Here is a 19210-nt window from a genome sequence, read left to right on the forward strand (position 1 = left end):
GAAAAGAGTCACGAAGTCCAATTTACCAGCAGTGGGGCTGTTTCAGCAACAACAACAACAACTAAGGATTTGGTAACTAAGTTGGACCATGTATGTCTTCTTCTCACCTGACCCTTGCTTTGTGAGATCAGAAGCACCACCTCTCTTTGAAGCACAACCTTTGCCCTAGTTTCTCTTTTTCCCAAATGCTCCATATCAATGGGAAATGAATTGGATCTGCTACTAGGTAAGCAGAATTCAATTGTTGTATTGGTTTTTTTTCCTGAAATCATCAGAAGTTGAAGTAAAATATTACAGAAATATTAATTTCACTAATATTGTTATGATAAAGTATGTTACAGTTTAACATAATGGTGAGAATATTAGAATTAAAAACTGATTTCTGTTTCAAGGGGAAGTTTGTGGTGATTAAAATAGCTGCAATTTCCCAATAGCAATCTAGCCTACTCTTCTTATTCAGTTCTGGGTCTAGGTCATGGTCCACTTGTAGTGACTAAGATGTGTGTGTGTGTCTGTGTGTGTGTGTGTTTGCCACTAAGAAGATTTGTTTTTGCATGATGGAAGGAGAATCCAGTTAGACTCTAATATCTGGTAGATCCAATAAAAAACAGTGGAGTGAGAAAAAAATTACAGGGCTTCTTTTTCATTTTTATTGAAATTTTCATATTTTTACTCTATTATCATTGTTTCACTACCCTCTCAAGTAAAATTAAATCATAATTCAGATTTTAAAAAGAAGCACTAATGTGCTTTCCTCTCTCCTCACTAAGCTGAAAACCTGGGTCCTATTGTTCCCTTAACTATAAAAACAGTCAAAGACCTATCCATTTGCCATAGATGTCCATATTATTTCATTCATAAATGAGCCATGTGTCTCCTTGTACTTGGTAAAAACTCCATCCCTAAAGCTGAGCTGTCTATCCCTGACCTAGGGTCAAGTTCTTAAGGCATATATCTGCTTTCTGTGACAGTGTTTGGGTATTTAAAAGCAATTCTCTCCATATTGCATGTTATTTCATTCCCATTAGAGACAGTGTTATGGGACAGTGATATGGACTTAATCCTGCCTTGTTAACACTTTGAATCAGTTTTGAGTATGTGGATAGATTTATGTCTTTTCATTAACATCAGGTAGGGACAGGGACTAGATCTGTGCTTCTATTGTTACAGAGAATTACTGCATGAACTTTATAGTTCATTCCTCCAATTATATAGTAAGGCAGCCTCTGATAAGAACAAAAAAACTTGTGGTGTAGATTAAAATGCTTTTCAATACTGTGAAACTGTCTGTATCCTGAAGAGAAGTAGGACCTTAAGAAATTTTTCTGATTGAACCTGTAGGGGCTGATGTGAAGGGGTGTCTTTGGGCTGGGCCTGGGGGACAATGTTGGTGAACTACGTAGCCTGGCTCTTGCCTTATGCAGATAAGGGCAAGTGTGGGCTCCCAGAGTTTTAAGCAGAACAAATTTAAGCCCTCTTCAATATGTACTCCAGATATTTGAAGATAGGGCCTCCTTCCCTAGGTCTTCTCCTGGTTAGCCATCCCACTTCCTTCATCTGATCCTCCTAAGATCTTTGATTCCCCCCCCCCCCCGAAGAGCTAGACAGGAAAGTATGAGAGCTGGCACAGATGATTCAGGGGTCTTCCAATGTGATATTTCACACAGGTGCAGGTATCAGCACTTCCTCAGACATCCCAGACTTCAGGGGCCCCCGGGGTGCGTGGACCATGGAGGGGCAGGGCCTGGCACCTAAGTTTGACATAACATTTGAGAGTGCCTGGCCTTCTAAGACCCATATGGCCTTGCTACAGCTGGATCTAGTGGGTATCCTGAAATTCCTGGTGAGCCAGAATGTAGATGGATTGCACATGTGCTCCAGCTTCCCCAGGGACAAACTGGCTGAACTTCATGGGAACATGTTTGTTGAAGAATGTGCCAAGTGTAAGAAGAAGTATGTACGTGATGGTGGGCAGCATGGGCCTCAAGGCAACAAGATGCTTGTGTACAGTAGCAAAGGTCCGAGGCCTTTGGGCTTGCAGGGGGAAACTGAGGGACCACTATCCTGGACTATGAAGATTCTCTGCCTGACCATGACCTCAACCTTGCTGATGAAGCCTGCAGGAATGCAGATCATCCATCACTCTGGGTATCTCACTGCATATGTGACTCAGTGGCAATCTGCCTCTGCTCACTAAACGCCTCTTAGTCATAGTCAACCTGCAAGCCACCAAGCATGATCGCCAGGCTGACCTTCAAATTCATGGCCATGTTGATGTCATGGTCAAGCTCATGAAGCACCTGTGCTTGGAGATCCCTGAGTGGCAGGGGCCCCTTGTGGTGGAACGGGCCTCACCCCTGCTACCCTTCCCAATACAGTTGAAGGCTGAGTCCCCCACCCCACCAGCCCTGCCCAAAGCACCCAAGGCTGAGCCCCCAGGGCAAGAAACTGGCAAACGAGAACAGCCTCCCCCCTCCTCAGCTGCCCAAGAGGGTGAAGTTGGAGCCTATGCCCAGCTGAATTGGCTTGAGACAGCGTGTGGACTCAGGCCAGCGCACTCCTGTGCTCCAGTCTTCCTTACTGTACAAAGTGGGTGTGCACTCAAGTGTTATCTACAAGTTTGTCCAGCCCTTGGGCCTGGCGACAGTGTGATCTAGTGGAAGGACCACTATACTCACAGTCAGAGGACTTGGGTTCAAATCCCATCTGGTATGACTTTGGAAAAGTTGCTTCACTCCTCTGGGTCGGATAGTTTCATTAGCTGTAAAATGAAGTTGAACTAGCAGATCTTGAGGGATCTTTCCAGTTCCCATAAACTATGATCCTATGATGGGAATGGGTAAGTTGGGGGGAGGTTACTTTAAATAAATTTGATTTCCTTTTTCATACAAGAGTTTTTTTTAAATATAATAAAAATTTCTTTCCATTCAAAATAAATTTTCTGACAGCTTCTGGGATGTAGTTTTCCAACTACAAGAATATAATATGGCTTATTTATGAAATTGGAGGAGAAAAGCAAGGCAGTTTGATGTCACATCAGATAGTGTTGATCCTAAAGTCAAGAGTAACTAAGTTCAAATCTAGCCTCAGACACTTACTAGCTGCATGACCTTGGGCAAGTCACTTAATTTTGATTGCCTCGCATCCAGGACCATCTCCAGTTGTCCAGATCAATATCTGACCATTGGACCTACATGGCTTTGGAGGAGAAAGTGAGACTGATGATGTAGCAAAGTGACCCCTCACTCCAATCCAATTCATGTACTTGTCTTGACATCTACTCCCTGATGTTGTGGTCTTCTTCCAGAATGAAGGACAAACACCATCATCAGAAAAACAGAAGTAGAAACAACTTTTCCTAGTGTCCAGATTGTACAGCACAATTTCTGGGATGTAGTTTTTCCCAACCACAAGAATATCGTATGACTCATTTATGAAGTTAGTGTTGGAAAACAGAAGTAGGACCTTAAGAAATTTTTCCCAATATCAAGGATGGACAGATCAGCTTCAGGGATCTGGTTTTTCCCAACAACAAGAATATTGCATGGCTCATTTATGAAGTAGATGCTCAGTGAAGTGATAAGGACATTTTTGACAAATAGGTATGATTTTTCAAAAGAAAGTAGATAAAGAACAACAGGTTCTAGGTTTTCAATTTAGGGGGTAATAACTGATAAAAAAACAAACAAACCACAGTGCTTGTTTTAAAATCCTTATTGGGATTTCATTTTCCTGCTGCATCCAGGGTCCTCTCCAGTTGTCCTGATTCATACCTGGACCCAGATGGCTCTGGAGAAGAATGTGAGGCTAGTGACTTAGCACAGACCCTCACTCAAATCTAATTCATGTGTTTGTCATAGCATTTTCTCCCTGATGTCATGTTCTTCTTCAAGACCAAAGGATAAACATCATCATTAAATGTGTGTATATAGGAGTGGCAAGGTGGCACAGTGGATAGAGTACTGGCCCTGAAGTCAGGAGGACCTGGTTCAAATCCAGCCTCAGACAATAATTACCTAGCTGTGTGGCCTTGGGCAAGCCACTTAACCCCATTGCCTTGCAAAAATCTAAAAAAAAAAGTATATATATGTGTGTGTGTGTGTGTGTGTGTGTGTGTGTGTGTGTGTGTGTGTATGGATAGATAGATATTTGCATTCTACAACATCAAATAATAATATGGTTCAGTAGTGTCCAACTCTTTGTGATTCCCCCCCTGGACTATAGCAAGCCAATACTGTTCATGTAGTATTTTTGGCAAAGGTACTAGAGAGGTTTGTCATTTCTTTTTCCAGTGAATTGAAACAGAGGATAAGTGCTGTGACTGAATATAAACTATCTTGCTAAGCCCAAACTTCTATCTACAAGAACAATGGCTAGCTTTATTGTGGTGTGTAAAGATCTACACTTTGCAAATATCATCTCATTTTATCTTCATAACAACCCTGGGAGGTCAGTTTATTATTATTATCCCCAATGACAGATAGAGAAACTGAGGTGATAGAGATTAAGTGATTTGCCCAGGGTTTCCCAACTATTAAAGTATCTAAGCATTTGAACTTAAGTCTTTCTGACTCCAGGTTTGATGCTCTGTCTACTGAGTGACTTAGCTGTCTCTCAGTCTAGAGTTATATTAGTGACCAGTGTTATGGCAGCTAGACCTCAGAAACTTTATACTTACTAGCTGTGAGATCTTGGGCAACCCTGATTGCCTCACATCTAGTCAGCCTGATTCATATATGGCCACTGGACCCAGATGTCTCTGGAAGAGAAAGTGAGGCTGTTGACTTAGCATAGCCCCCCTCACTCAAATCCAGTTCAGGTGCTTGTCATGGCATTGCCTCCCTGAGGTTGGGGTCCTCTTCAACAAGGACAAACATCATCATCATCATCAATGAAGAACTCATTGTTGACATTGTGCAAGGATACTGGATGATTCAGACTTCCTATTTTAACACTGCTAGGAGAATGCCACTTCTCTGTTGTTGTATTTCAAGGAAAAGGGAAATAGAAGATAGGGGAATGGTGGGTATCTAAAACAGAACATATATAACATTTATTAATTTCCACTGTCTTATCTGGCTGTAATTTGTGGCACACCCAAACAAGTACAATAGTAAAATCAAAGATGACTGATCACCAAAACTGATATAATAATAATGAAAAAGTTTAAAATGTTGCAAGATTACTGAAATGTGAAAAATGGTGTCAATAGACTTGTATGATGCAGGATGGCCACAAACTTTCAATTTGTTAAAAAAGGAAAAACAAACAAATGTAATCTGTTCATAACAGTTATGCTCCACTTGACCTCCAAGACCTTTGTTCTGTCTAGATAGCTTTGTCTTCTTCTCCTGAGCTTGAATTTATATTTGGGAGAGGGTTTTGTGGGTATGTGTATGGAGGAAGAGAGGTTAGAATTAAAATATGGGTAGCTTCCACCATAGGGCTTAGTTGTAAAGACCTGCTTCCTTTAAGATCTACTTGGTTTTCACTGATTATTTTATGTCTGCTCTGCAAAATAAGTCCAGGTCTCATAGCACATCTCACTATCCCTCCAACTTACAAGAGCCAGAGAGAAAAAGGAATTGAAAGTTTCTCAACTGAGATCAAACCGCTGTGCCTAAGGGACAGAGTGCACAAGTCCATTTTTCAACTAAATGGGGAGGACATAGAGTATCTCTTCTGGAACTAGAATAGACAATGGTGGCAGTTGGGGAGTTCTTTGTCCCTTCCTGTGTCTTTGCTTATGTTCTCATACTGCCCAAGTGCCCAGGCTACAAGCTACCTAAATAATAATAATAAAAAAAAATAATAATAATAGCTAATGTTTATCTAGTACTTACTAGGTACAGAACTGTGTTAAATACTTTATAAAAATATCATTTGATCCTTACAACCCTTTACAGGTGAGGAAACTGGGGCAAACAGAGGTGAAGTGACTTGCCCAGGGGGACACACACAAAAAGTAAGGGACTCTATCCAGCTCTATCTTTGTCTACACCTCTTCCTTCACTGCTTCTGTTCAATTTGCAACTGAACTACAATTCCCCTGGTTATCTCAGTAAGGCTGGTTAATGGGAGCCCCATCCTCAGGGTATGAGTAGCCTGCTGCACTTGCTGCCAGCACTGCCCCCCCCCAGTGGTGATGATGATGGGGACTATTGGTGAGCTGCTTCCAGAAGCTGGTATATGATGTGGAATGGAAGGACCCAGCCCCAGTTCACACTGTGACACTGCTGAAGGTGACTTTTTATTGGCTGCTGAGCTGAAATTGCATCCAAAAGCTTCAGAGAGAGGCAGCATCAGGCTTCCATCAAGAGGTAGCCCCATCCCACACAGGCTTGCCTGGGAGGCATGTCTTATAGACCCCTCCCCTTTAATAGTTTAAGGAGGTAGCTGCAGAAGGAAAGAGTTATGTGGCATGCTGTACCCAGTTCATCCAGGCTCTCCACCCTGGTTGCAGAGGTTGGACCCTGGCTGCTCTGTGAGAGGCCTTTCTTTCTTCTTCCCAAAGCAACTGGGATTAAGTGACTTGGTCAAGGTCACACAACTAGTAAGAGTCAAGTGTCTGAGGCCAAACTTGAACTTAGGTCCTCCTGATTCCAAGGCAGGAACTCTACTACTATGTCACCCAGCTGCCCCCCGAGGACTTCCTTTCTTGAAAAGGACTCTGCTCATTTCTCCTCTCACCCTCCAACCATTGTTCCTAGAACTTCTAAGGAATATCAGTTGCAGACTCTTACATTAACCATGTGTTCTTTTTTGTGTTGTTTTTCAATAGAGTCTGACTCTCTGTGATCCCAATTGAAGTTTTTCTTGGCAAAGGTACTGGAATAGTTTGCTATTTTCTGCTCCAGGTCATCTTACAGATGTGGAAACTGAGGCAAACAGGGTGAAGTGACTTACCAGGGTCACACAGCCATATTTGAACTCAGGTTTTCCTGACTCCATGTCCAGCATTCTATCTGAACCTAACTAAAATATTTTAACACAGTAAACTATATTTACTAAAATATTTATTAAGTAATATTAAAATATATCAATGATGAAAAAATAAAATGTGAAAGGTCTCAGATTCACTTCATAAGTAAACTTTGAAGCTTTATTGATTATAACAGATTGTCTCTAGGGCATGAGCCTCTCACAACTTCAAAAAAAAAAAGGGGGAAAGGAGTGTACACAATATAAGAGGTTATTATTCAAAGTACCAGGAGGGAGTGCAGTCTATTGGCTTCTCTTTCCAGATGGTCTCCAGTCTCCTTGCCCAAGACACCACCATTTCCTTTCTCTTATCTTCTGATGAGTATTCTGGAGCAAAGCTGACCTGAGGCGCAAGGACTTTGAAACCACAGAAATGTAAAACTCCGTGCTAGACTCCGAGGGAGAAAGGAATTAATCAGAAATACAACCCTGTCCATTTCAACCCAGGTAAAAAAATTTCAGAGGCAACGTGAGGGAGACCTCAAGCTCTGAAACAGCAAAAGAGGTAACACCAACAAGAAAAGCTTCTTTAAAACTATAAATTCACAGAAAACAAATGACTACTTTTAGCCCATGGTATACAGGGCATGGTAAGTCAGAGGATGTCTTATTAATAATTAATATTTACAAGTTTTATTTTTCTAATTCAAATATATATCAAATACATTTTGGGGGGAAGTAGCTTAAGAGACTCTCTCCTGGTATTTGTGAGAACAAGAGGGGAAGTGTGGAAGGAGAGATCAGTGGGATCAAACTCACACTGAACAGAAGCCACTAAACTCTATATAAGGATCCCTATGGGTGACTAATGAACTCAAGTAAATGGCATATTAACATTCTCTGTTTTATTGAACTTTTATTTATTTTTGTTAAATATTTTTCAGTTAAAGTTTAATTTGTTTGAGGCAGCATCCAAGAGTGTTGTGGACCTCATATGGCCTATGTGTGTAGATTTGAAAAATTGCCTGGCTCCAAAGGATAGCCATTAATGTATGGCTGTGTAATGCCCCAGGGATCCATCCTTATCTTTCTGGTAGTCCAAAATGATTAGAAGCCTGAGTTGCACAATTGTTTTTATTATAAGGAAGGGTATGTTGTGCAAGGCATCCTTCTCACTTGACTTTACCAGAATTGTTCCATCCTATGACCTGACTTATAGGAAACAGGACTATTGGAGATGATCTGGCTGCTGCAGGAATCTCTTGACTTCAGAATGGTTTTGATTCATCCCATATAAAGCACCAGCTTGTATTATCTGGTGACAAAATGCTACTCCCAGGTACATCCTAATCTGTCTCTTGATGGGTTCCCTATTGACATTTTTAACCAATGATTTGGACAAAGGCAGACTTTCATTAAGGATCTTCTATAATAGACCTTTTTTTTAAAGAAAGGAAAAACATTGATTTTTTTTATCTTTATGGATATAAAGCATGCTGAAAGTTGCCTAGATTATGAAATCCTACTTAATTTATTGTTTGTTGATTACAAAAGAGCATTTGACCCTGTCTTACATAAATAAGTTCCTTTCTTCTTACCTTTCATTTCTTATTCTCTATCATTATTTTTAGATTCATTAAATTATTCATAATATATTAAAATATTCATAAAATATAGGTATCTAATTTACTTTGCACAGGGCTCAATTCCAGATCTGCTACACAGTGTATCAGTGAATTCTGGCCTGATTGATATATTCAGAATTTTCTGATCCTCTTTCTTTACTCAGAGGAGTAGCAGGAGTGAAGAGAGAAAATGAAGCAGTGATATACAGTGATATACCTGTAGAGGCCACAAGACGTATTTAATATCTCCACTGAGCCCTACTTTGGAGAACATCTCAGCATCACCCCCAGTGGTGAATGAAATGAGGGCTAATTTGTTCTGGAATTGAAAACAAGAAAATAAATTAGAAAAACTGACTGTTTAAAAACAGAAATATTAATGAGAAATATTAGCAGCAATTCAAACTAAGAAGTATTTCATATTGGCTTTCTAAATTTTAGTTAGTTTGAGATCTTTTCTCATCCCTTGGTTTCTGTGAGAAAAAGAGTTGATAAAATGAAAATTCTACAGTCAAGATGTTTTCACGATGGAGAAACTTTGGTAGACACAGTGATGACAGCCCATACAAAGTGTATGTAATAATATAGAAAGGATAAATTCATACTTAGATCACTTTAATAAAAATATAAATGTGACATTCAAAACTCCATTATACATATAGGCAGAAGTGTGCTAGTAAATGTTTAACAACCATCTTTTTGGGATAAATTATACCCAATAACATACTTTTTTTCCATTTCTTTTTTTAAATTGTTTTTTATTTTTACAATTTTCCCCTAATCTCTCTTCCCTACCCTCACCCCCCACAGAAGGCAGTCTGATAGTCTTTATATTGTTTCCATGCTATACACTGATCAAAATTGAATGTGTTGAGAGAGAAATCATATCATTAAGGAAAAAATAAAATATAAGAGATAGCAAAATTACATAATAAGATACCTTTTTAAAAGAAATTAAAGGTAATAGTCTTTGGTCTTTGCTTAAACTCCACAATTCTTTCTCTGGATACAGATGGTATTCCCTATCACAGATACCCTAAAATTGTCCCTGATTATTGCACTGATGGAGTGAGCAAGTCCATTAAGATTGATCATCACCCCCATGTTGTTAGGGTGTACAATGTTCTTCTGGTTCTGCTTATCTCGCTCAGCATCAGTTCATTCAAATCCTTCCAAGTTTCTCTGAATTCCCATCCCTCCTGGTTTCTAATAGAACAATAGTGTTCCATAACCAACAACAACATACTTTTAAATTTAATTTGCATTATTAACATTTTTTCAGCAATTTCTTGAGTCTAGACAATCAACACAATAATAAATCACACCCTGATTTGTACTGTTGGCTTATTTCCATGATGTAAATGATCATATTAAAATTTAACAATCAGCTCTCTCAAGCCAGTGTGAGTTGTTGACTCCACCTCTGCTACAGGTACACATAAATATATTTTCTCTTACTAGATATATCAACACAAAGCAATGATAGAATGTAAGGAAATTCTGTGCTGTGTCCAGACATCCAGCAGGAACACTGACCAGAGGATGCAATGAAGAAGACCATCTCTATAGAAATTGCAAGGGTTTTTTTTTTAAATCATAAAACACAATTCAACTAGCTGAAGCAAATAGATTTATTCTGATGGCAAAACTTTGTTAAATATTCAGAGTATCCCCCCCAATCCTTTTAGTATTTCAGAACTTTCTGGTATGGGTTAAGTAATGTGTGTGTCACCACTGTGTGGTGTAGATATGTCTATGCTGTATGTATATTATAAGTTTGTGTTTATGGGTGTGTGTGTGTGTGTGTGCGCGCATTGTGTATATTGTTGTTGTTTGTCCTATCTTGAAGAAGATCACAACATCAGGGAGGTGATACAATAACAAGCACATGGATTAGATTTGAGTGAGGGCATGCCGTGCTCTGCCACCAGCCTCACGTTCTCCTCCAGAGCCATCCGGGTCAAGTGGCCTGATATGGATCAGGATGACTGGAGATGTCTTTGACTGTAGTGGGAGGCCTGGCCTTTTTAGGCTAAGGACAAGTCTCAGTCTGACTGAGACAACAATATGGTGCTTATCTGTATATGTAAATAATGTGTGTGGGGCGTGAGTGTGTATAGCAGGTGCATGTTTGTGTGGACGTGTATGTATGAAAAGTGTGTATGCACGTATGTGTATGTGCCTGTATGATGTCTGGTATATGTCTGCATGTGTGATGAGTGTGTGTATATAGTATGAGCTTGTGTGTCTTTTGTCTTTGTGTGCATGATATCTGGTTTGTGCTTGTGCAGTGTTTGTGTGTGTGAATGTGTATGGAAGTGTATATATGTGGCGTGTGTGTACATGTTATGTGTGTATCCTTCTGCCTATACTAGTCATGTAAATTAGATAAAGAACGTCACCCTCTGTGACTGCCGGATGGCCCATCAGCAACTATGGCCTTTGGACCCATCTGCAACATTCCCAACGCCTCAGAGGTGACTCACAGTTGGTATCCCCCCCACCCCTCTCAGTCACCTGCAGGCAGAGCAGGAGTTCCTAGAAGGTAGGTGCCCTCCCTGTCAAAGATTTTATAGGCATTCTGTCTTCCTCATCTCAATCTGAAATTTCACTCCTGTGGGAGGCTCACCTATCCACCGAGACCAGCCCTGGAGCTGAGACCCCGGTCACAGGAAGCTGGCTCTGCAGCCACCACTGTCAAAGATGTGAGCTCTAGACTCGCTTCTTTCTACTTCTTATTAAAAAAAAAAAGTTATTATAAGTTCTTTGACATCAGGGTCTATCTTTTGCCTCTTCTTGTACCTTAGAAAGAACACATAGTAGGCAATTTATAATAAATGTTTAGTGATTAATTGATTTGGAATTTATAGTTACCGTACACCCATTTATCTAGTATTCTGTTCTAATTATATCAGTGTATTTTAGATTGAACCCTTCCTCATTCAATTACTAGCTGTATGACCCTAGCCAGATCACTTAACTTTTCCCAATCTGTTTCCTCTTTTGTAAATAAGGACTTACAAAATAGCATCCACCTCACAGAATTTAGTAAGGCTCAAATAAGATGACATATATAATGTGTTTTGCAAACTTTAGAATACTACATAAATACTAAATATACTATTATGATTATGAGTCAGATCACTGAGGGGAAACTTGGTCCATCATATCAGACCTTTCAACAAGTTATATATGCTGTTTTCACTTTACTTTCATTTTTGGTGGTATGTTCCAGTAATACATTTTAAAGTCATAATTTAAGCCATCAAAATTCTCCCTTATGAGGGGGTGGTGGTAAAGTGGGTACAACTGTTCCTCAAGAGCAAGAGTGGGGAGATATTTAGGGATCACTATATTTTATTAAATGGGGTAGCTTCTGAACTTAAAACTGGATCTTTTGAGGGTAGGTCAACCCCATTGACCCAACTGATCCTGTCTACCATTGGAGGACCTATGAGGACAGGCTGCAGTGAGAAAGTGGTCTCAGGGTTGGTGATGTTCCATTCTGGAGGTTGGGGAAGCCAGTTTGGGTGTAGTGAGGGAAGGGACATGAATGGTTAGTGAGTTGGCATTTATTTCCAGTTCAGGACACTTATGAAAATAAGTGTGGTCTTTGGAGATCAGAAAGAATGTGTAGGGAACAAAGAGAAGATCCAGTTAGTGTGTCCAGGAAAGAGTGGCCAAGATTGTCAAAGTAGGTGAATTCTATAGCAACTGTAGAAGGGTTTGGGGGAGTTCTACCAATGTGGTGAGGAGGGGATTAAGATGGTGTCCTCACTTTCCTCCTAAGAGGAATGAGGAGAGGTTGCCACATTTTTGTCTCTTAAAACTTTCTGAGCTCCGTCTAGTCTACTTTGGGAAGAGTGCCTAGGAGATAAAGGGCAATTGAAGGACAATGGCAATTCATTAGAAGAAAAAATTGTAAGAAAACATATGTAGTAACAATAATTTTGTTTGAAGAATGACTTTAGGGGTAGTTAGGTGGTGCAATGGATAGAGCACCGGCCCTGGAGTCAGGAATGCCTGAGTTCAAATCTGACCTCAGACACTTAATAATTGCCTAGCTGTGTGACCTTGGGCAAGTCTCTTAACCCCATTGCCTTAAATAAATAAAAAAACTATGACAGAGATATATTTTTAAAAAAGAATGACTTTAAGTGAATAAATCATTTTTACTACTACAAATATATAAATTTAAAAATATAGGACATATGAAGAGAGATACTATTTGCTTCTAGAGAAAAAACTGATAAACAGACATATGTGCAGATAATTTTGCATATAAATATATATATGCTTACTTTTGCATAAAGCTAGTCATCTCTAGGGCAGAAAAAGGGAAGGAAAAAATTTATGTTATAACTTTATTATATATTTAAAAAGAATAGCAAGCTGTACATAATAGAGTTGCAATTTCACATATAATTACCTTTTTGCTATATCTATATTGAAATACCTATTTTATTCCATAAATTAAAAATAATATTTTTAAGAGGAAAAAAGAGACAGTGTGTACATCTTCAAGAAACTCAGTATTAAAAGGGAGAAGAGATATAAGTTCAAGGTAGGTGTGGAGAGAGAGGTCTTCACCTTCTGAAACAGTAAGGAAGAAGAGGTTAATGAAACTTGAGAAATAATTTTGATATATAGAAAAATTAATTCAGCGAGCTTGTGTTATATGCTCTTAATTTTTTCAATGAAGTAATGGGTCAGACCCTTTAGAAGAGTGAAGTAAAAATAAAAAATACCAAGGAACAGAGAGGGTCCAGTGATGAAAATTACAGGACTTTGAAAAAAAATCCTTAGAACCCTTTAGTTTTAGGTCTTGTTCCAAGAGATTGTATAATAACATATTCCATTGAACATACCTGGAGGAAGCCTCTATCAAAGCATTCTGGAAAATCAAAAGCGAATCCCTGGCAAAGGACTCTGTCCATCCAGCCTTTCATGATGGCAGGCACACTGAACCAATACAAGGGAAACTAGGGAAAGGGAACAGGAAGATCTTCAGTCACAAGACAGAAATAAATAATTCAACTTGGTGGGAAACTTCTAGTGTTCATTGTTTAATTTTTAAACATATTGTTTATTATTTCATTAACTACTTCCCAATTACATTGAAACACTTTTTATCATTCATTTCAGAAATTTTGAATTCTAAATTCTCTCTTCTGCTCCTCCCCTACCTCTTAAGACAAGGAATATGATATCAATTATAATATGTGAAGTCATGCAAAACATATTTCTATATTAGCCAAGTTGTAAAAGAAACCACATTTACATATAATATAAATTAAGCAAAGTAAAGAAAAAATATGCCTCAACTTGTAGTAGTTAATATGGGAAGGGAAGAGGGGCTGGGAGAATGGGAGTGGTGGGCTAGGCAGGAATTTGAGAATTCATTTTTATGGGGTTTCTTTCGAAAATAGACAAACTCTTATCTGTATAACCTTTTTTTTAACGTATCCAAATCCTCTCAAAGTTACTGGCAAAACTTCGAAGTCATCCCCTTAAAATTATCAATATTTTTTTGATCTGGAACTGTCAATATCTGGATTTTGTCTGGAATTTACATATCAGAGAATTAGAATTTTGACAAGAAAGTCCCTAGATGCTTTCCCTTCATTTGGCACCATTACCAAGATCTGAATTTTAGATAATATATGAAACAATCCATAAATTATGTTCCTTTGATATTTGGGACAGTTTGCAAGTGATTTCAGGTTCCCCTTTGCAATCTTATTTCCTGGTAAAATGTGCTAACTATACTACCAAGAAAGGGACTAGAGCAAAACATAATTTAACACATGATTTTGGGGAAGCATGCTTAAACACTACTGTCTCCACAAGAGGGAAATACTTCTACATTCCTTTCCAGGCTCAGGCCTGTCCCTTGCTCTCAACACATTAAAAAAAAAAAAGGCATGCATGGGAATTTTGGTGTTCAAATCTGATTCACTTGTGACTAACAACGGGTTGATGAGTCTATCCCTGGTTTTTTTAGTCATGGTTTTGTGAATCTACATCTCCTGACCTCAGTCTGGAATTTTTTTAAATGGGTTAAAGAATGTGGATTGATTGATAAATGAATATTCAAGGGATATGAACAGGCAATTTTCTATTATCTTCTCCAACAATCTGCAAAAATTTCTAACAATTGATTTTTTTAAATTTTGAGTTCCATATTTTCTTCCTCCCTCTCCTCCCCTTTCCAAGTGATAGAGATCATACACATGAATCATGATAAGCATTTCCAAGAAAAGTTTTTTTAAAAGAATACTTTCTTCTACATTCAGACTCCATAGTTCTTTCTCTGGATTTGGGTGGCATTTTCCAGCATGAGTCTTTCGGAATTGTCTTTGATCATTGTATTGACAAGAGCTTAGTTCATTTTAGTTCTCACAATCTCATAATGTTGCTGTTACTGTGTACATTGATCTCATGGTTCTGCTTACTTCATTCAGCCTCAGTTCTTATAAATCTTTCCAGGTTTTTCAGAAATGTCTGATCATCATTTCTTATAGAATAATAGTATTCCATTACAGAAACCCTTGTTTATTAGCCCCCAATTGATGGACATCCTCTCCATTTTTTAAGGCACTGGGGTTAAGTGACTTGCCCAAGGTTACAGTTAGGCAATTATTAAATGTCCAAGGCTGGATTTGAACTCAGATCCTCCTGCCCTATATCCTCCATTTCCAGTTCTTTGCCACCATAAAAGAATTGCTATAAATATTTTTAAGCATATGAGTCCTTTTCCCTTTTCTGATGAACTCTTGGGAAACAGACTTAGTAGTAGTGATGTTAGTCCTTCATTTTCAAAGAAGACCATGATAATAATACTAATATTTCAGGTTAAAGGATATACATTTAAAAAAAAGGATATATGTTTCATAGCCCTTTGGGTGTAGTTCCAAATTACTCTCCAGAATAGTTGAATCACATCATAGCTCCACTAACAATACATTAATGTCCCAATTTTTCTACATTCCCTCCAACATCTATCATTTTTCTTTTCTATCACATTAGCCAGTCTGATGGGTGTGAGGTGGTACCTCAGAATTGTTTTCATTTGCATTTCTCCAATCAACAGTGATTTAGAACATTTTTCATATGATTATAGATAAATTAGATTTTGCCCTCTGAAAACTGCCTGTTTGACAGTATTCTAAGGAAAATATCCAAGCTATCAAAAATAGCTTGGGGGGAAAAAAATGATCCAAAACACTATTAGAGAAAGTCCTGCTTCATACCCCTCAGATCAGCAAAATAGACTAAAAAGGAAAATGAAAAAAAAGCTAGACAGGCTATAAGAAAGAAGGGCTCATTATAAAGGCACTCTTGGTAGAACTATGGATTGGTCCAAACATTCTGGGAAACAATTTGGGGGTTATGTCTCCAAAGTGATCCAGTTAGATGTACAATGTCCACACCCCAGAGACATCAAATAAAGAGGAACAGGATCCATATATACAAGTAGATTGATGGCAGATTTTTTGTGATGGCAAAGAATTGGAAACTAGAGGGGTATCCAACAACTGGGACATTCCTGAACAAATTATAGTTTATGAAGGTGAAGGAATGCTTTTATGCTTTAAGAAATGACAAGGATTAGTTAAGAGAAAACTTGTCTGAACTGATGCAGAGTGAGCCAAATACAACCAGGAGAACAATTTTGTTTTGTACTTAAAGATTTTATTTATTTTGAGTTTTACAAATTTTCCGCTAATCTTACTTCCCTCCCCTCACCCCCCCCAAGAAGGCAATTTGCCAGTCTTACATTGTTTCCATGGTATAAATTTATCCAAATTGAATGTGATGAGAGAGAAATCATATCCTTAAGGAAGAAACAAAGTATAAGAGATAGCAAGATCAGACAACAAGATACCAGTTCTTTTTTTCTAAATTAAAGGTAATAGTCCTTGGTCTTTGTTCAAACTCCACAGCTCTTTCTCTGGATATAGATGGCATTCTCCATAGCAGACAGTCCCAAATTGTCCCTGATTGTTGCACTGATGAAATGAGTGAGTCCATCAGGGCTGATCATCGCCCCCATGTTGCTGTTAGGGTGTACTGTGTTTTTCTGGTTCTGCTCATCTCACTCAGCATCAGTTCATGCAAATCCCTCCAGGCTCCCCCGAATTCCCATCCCTCCTGGTTTCTAATAGGACAATAGTGTTCATGACATACATATACCACAGTTTGCGAAGCCATTACTCAATTGAAGGACATTTACTTGATTTCCAATTCTTTGCCACCACAAACCGGGATGATATGAATATCTTTGTACAAGTGATGTTTTTATCCTTTTTTTTATCATCTCTTCAGGGTGTAGACCTAGTAGTGGTATTACTGGGTCAAAGGGTATGCACATTTTTGTTGCCCTTTGGGCATAATTTTAAATTGTTCTCCAGAAAGGTTGGATGAGTTCACAGCTCCATCAATAATGTAATAGTGCAGGAGAACAATGTTGATAACAACACTCTAAATATACATTTAAAAGACATAAGAACTCTGATGAATGCCACAACTAACCAGGATTCCAGAGGAAGGATGATGGAAGCAGGCTAGCCACCTCCTCACAGAAAAGGAACAGACCCAGAGTGCAGACAGAAACATATTTTTTGAACAGTCAATGCAAGAATTTATTTTACTTGACTTATGCATATTTGTGACAAGGGATGTGTTTTTCTTCTTTTTCAACAAGTGGTGGAAGAAAGATAAGATTTTTTTTTGCAAGGCAATGGGGTTAAGTGGCTTGCCCAAGGCCACACAGCTAGGTAATTATTAAGTGTCTGAGGCCAGATTTGAACTCAGGTATTCCTGACTCCAGGGCCGGTGCTCTATCCACTACACCACCTAGCTGCCCCATATTTGTTTTAAAAAAATAAAATTTAAAGAAAAAAGGAAAAGTATTGACTTAGTATTCTGAGAAACAGTTCTCAATCCCTTAGGAAATCTGTGCAAAGTGTTATGGAAGACAGAGACAATTAATATTAGGGATGGGCTGTGGTCCAGTGTGGAAAGAGCATTGTAATTTAAGCTCTAACTCTATCCCTTGTACCAGAATAATCTCTGGGCCATAGGATCATGGAATTTAGAACTGGAAAGAATCCTTGAAAACAGCCCCTTCATTAGTCAATAGTTCATAAGCATTTATTAAGTGTCTTCTTTTGTTTTATTGTTTTTGCAAGGCAGTAGGGTTAAGTGACTTGCCGATGGTCACTCAGCTAGGTAATTTTTAAGTGTCTGAAGCTGAATTTGAACTCAGGTCCTCCTGACCCCAGGGCTGGTGCTCTATCCACTTTGTCACCTAGCTGCCCCTTATGTGTTTACTACTGACAGGCCTTGTTAAGTGCTAGGGATCCAAATAAAAAAAAACAAAGACAGACTGCCCTCAAGGAGCTACAGTCAAAGGGCAGAAGATAACACACAAAAGGAGATTCAAACAAGGAGAGGAAGGAGGAAACTGAGGCATACAGATGACTCACCCAAAGTCACCCAGCTAGTCTAAGGTGGATTTGAAATAAGATCAGTGCCCTATCCAATATGCTGTATAATACTGTTTATTCAACTTGAAAATTATGGCATTGGCCTAGAAGAGCCTTTTCTGTCTCTACTGCTAAGATTCAGATAAAGAAAGACTTGCTACAATTTCTGGCTATTTTGGGTGAAAACATTTTTCAAACTCAATTTTCCAGATAAACTTTGTTTGTTGTTGTTCAGATGTTTTTCAGTCACATCCAACTCTTTGTGGCCCTATTTGAGGTTTTCTTGGTAGAAATACTGGAGTGGTTTATCATTTCCTTCTCTAACTCATTTTACATATGAGGAAACTGAGGTAAAGAGGGTTAAGTGACTTGCCCAAGATCACATAGCTAGTAAGTATCAAAGGCAAAATTTGAACTCAGGTCTGATTCTAGGCCTGGTACTCTATCCCTGCCACCATCATGCTTCCCCAGATGGGTTGAACTATACACAAAATGCCATCCCACAGTCTCTTAAAAGGATACACGCCAAGTATATGGACAGTACATTCCTCAGATGGAGGTCATGGGGGAAAACTTTTACTAACATTTTGCATTGGTCTCTGAATTTAAGCTTGTGATATTTACTGCCCCCATTCAATTTACCTTCAAGACACAGGCCTTGAGACAATGACTTACTAAGTGGTGTCCTGAGTGATGGCATAAGCCCATGCCTTGGTGTGATTTCTAATACCAAGAAATATTACCAGAAGAATGTATTCACTGGGAGGATCCAATTCAACATATTTTATCAAAGGAAACACTTACCTGAAATATGATTAAATCAGCTTCCTGAACTTTCTTTTGCTCTTCAATCACATCACTGGACAGTAATCCTTTCTTATATGCCACATGTGCTTCTAACCCATAATTGAAGAAGTCTGAGTTATTCAAAGGACCTGCAGAGGAATATGCCAAATTTAGTTATTCAAAAAAAAAACCTCGTTCCACTGACCCCTCCCACCTGCCCCTCCACCCCCCCCCCCCAGTAAGTCACAGGTCCTCCATAATAGGCTAGAATCTAATATGTCTCTTCTTAGAGAGAAGTCTTGATGGGATGCAAAATAAACAGCATTAAAGTGAATCCAAACACCATTTATTGTAGCTAAACCTTCTAATTTAGTGTTAATCCTTGAG

At 38.7% G+C, this 19210-nt stretch overlaps 1 protein-coding gene, 1 long non-coding RNA gene and 1 pseudogene across 3 annotated transcripts in view; 2 read left to right on the top strand and 1 right to left on the bottom strand.

Annotated features, from left to right (window-relative positions):
- On the top strand, positions 1–10143 carry LOC141496824 (uncharacterized). Of its 2 annotated transcripts, XR_012471177.1 has the most exons (5): positions 1–226; positions 5907–5965; positions 6782–6825; positions 7245–7428; positions 10008–10143. It is a non-coding gene; the product is annotated as an uncharacterized LOC141496824 (long non-coding RNA). The 2 variants fall into 2 exon arrangements; XR_012471176.1 differs by lacking the exon at positions 10008–10143 and having other exon boundaries at positions 7245–7576.
- On the top strand, positions 1385–2520 carry LOC141502479 (NAD-dependent protein deacylase sirtuin-6-like; annotated as a pseudogene).
- LOC141496823 (ribosyldihydronicotinamide dehydrogenase [quinone]-like) overlaps positions 7073–19210 on the bottom strand; it is a 26926-nt gene continuing 14788 nt past the window's right edge. Inside the window, exons 4-7 of the mRNA XM_074199412.1 lie at positions 18842–18972; positions 13415–13528; positions 8764–8865; positions 7073–7369 (exon numbers count right to left, since the gene is read on the bottom strand). Of these exons, the coding sequence (XP_074055513.1) occupies positions 7196–7369; positions 8764–8865; positions 13415–13528; positions 18842–18972 (521 nt within the window). The 3' untranslated portion in view covers positions 7073–7195. The remainder of the gene's footprint in view (positions 7370–8763; positions 8866–13414; positions 13529–18841; positions 18973–19210) is intronic.

Source organism: Macrotis lagotis, chromosome X, assembly GCF_037893015.1.
Source record: "Macrotis lagotis isolate mMagLag1 chromosome X, bilby.v1.9.chrom.fasta, whole genome shotgun sequence".
Lineage (NCBI taxonomy): Eukaryota > Metazoa > Chordata > Mammalia > Peramelemorphia > Peramelidae > Macrotis > Macrotis lagotis.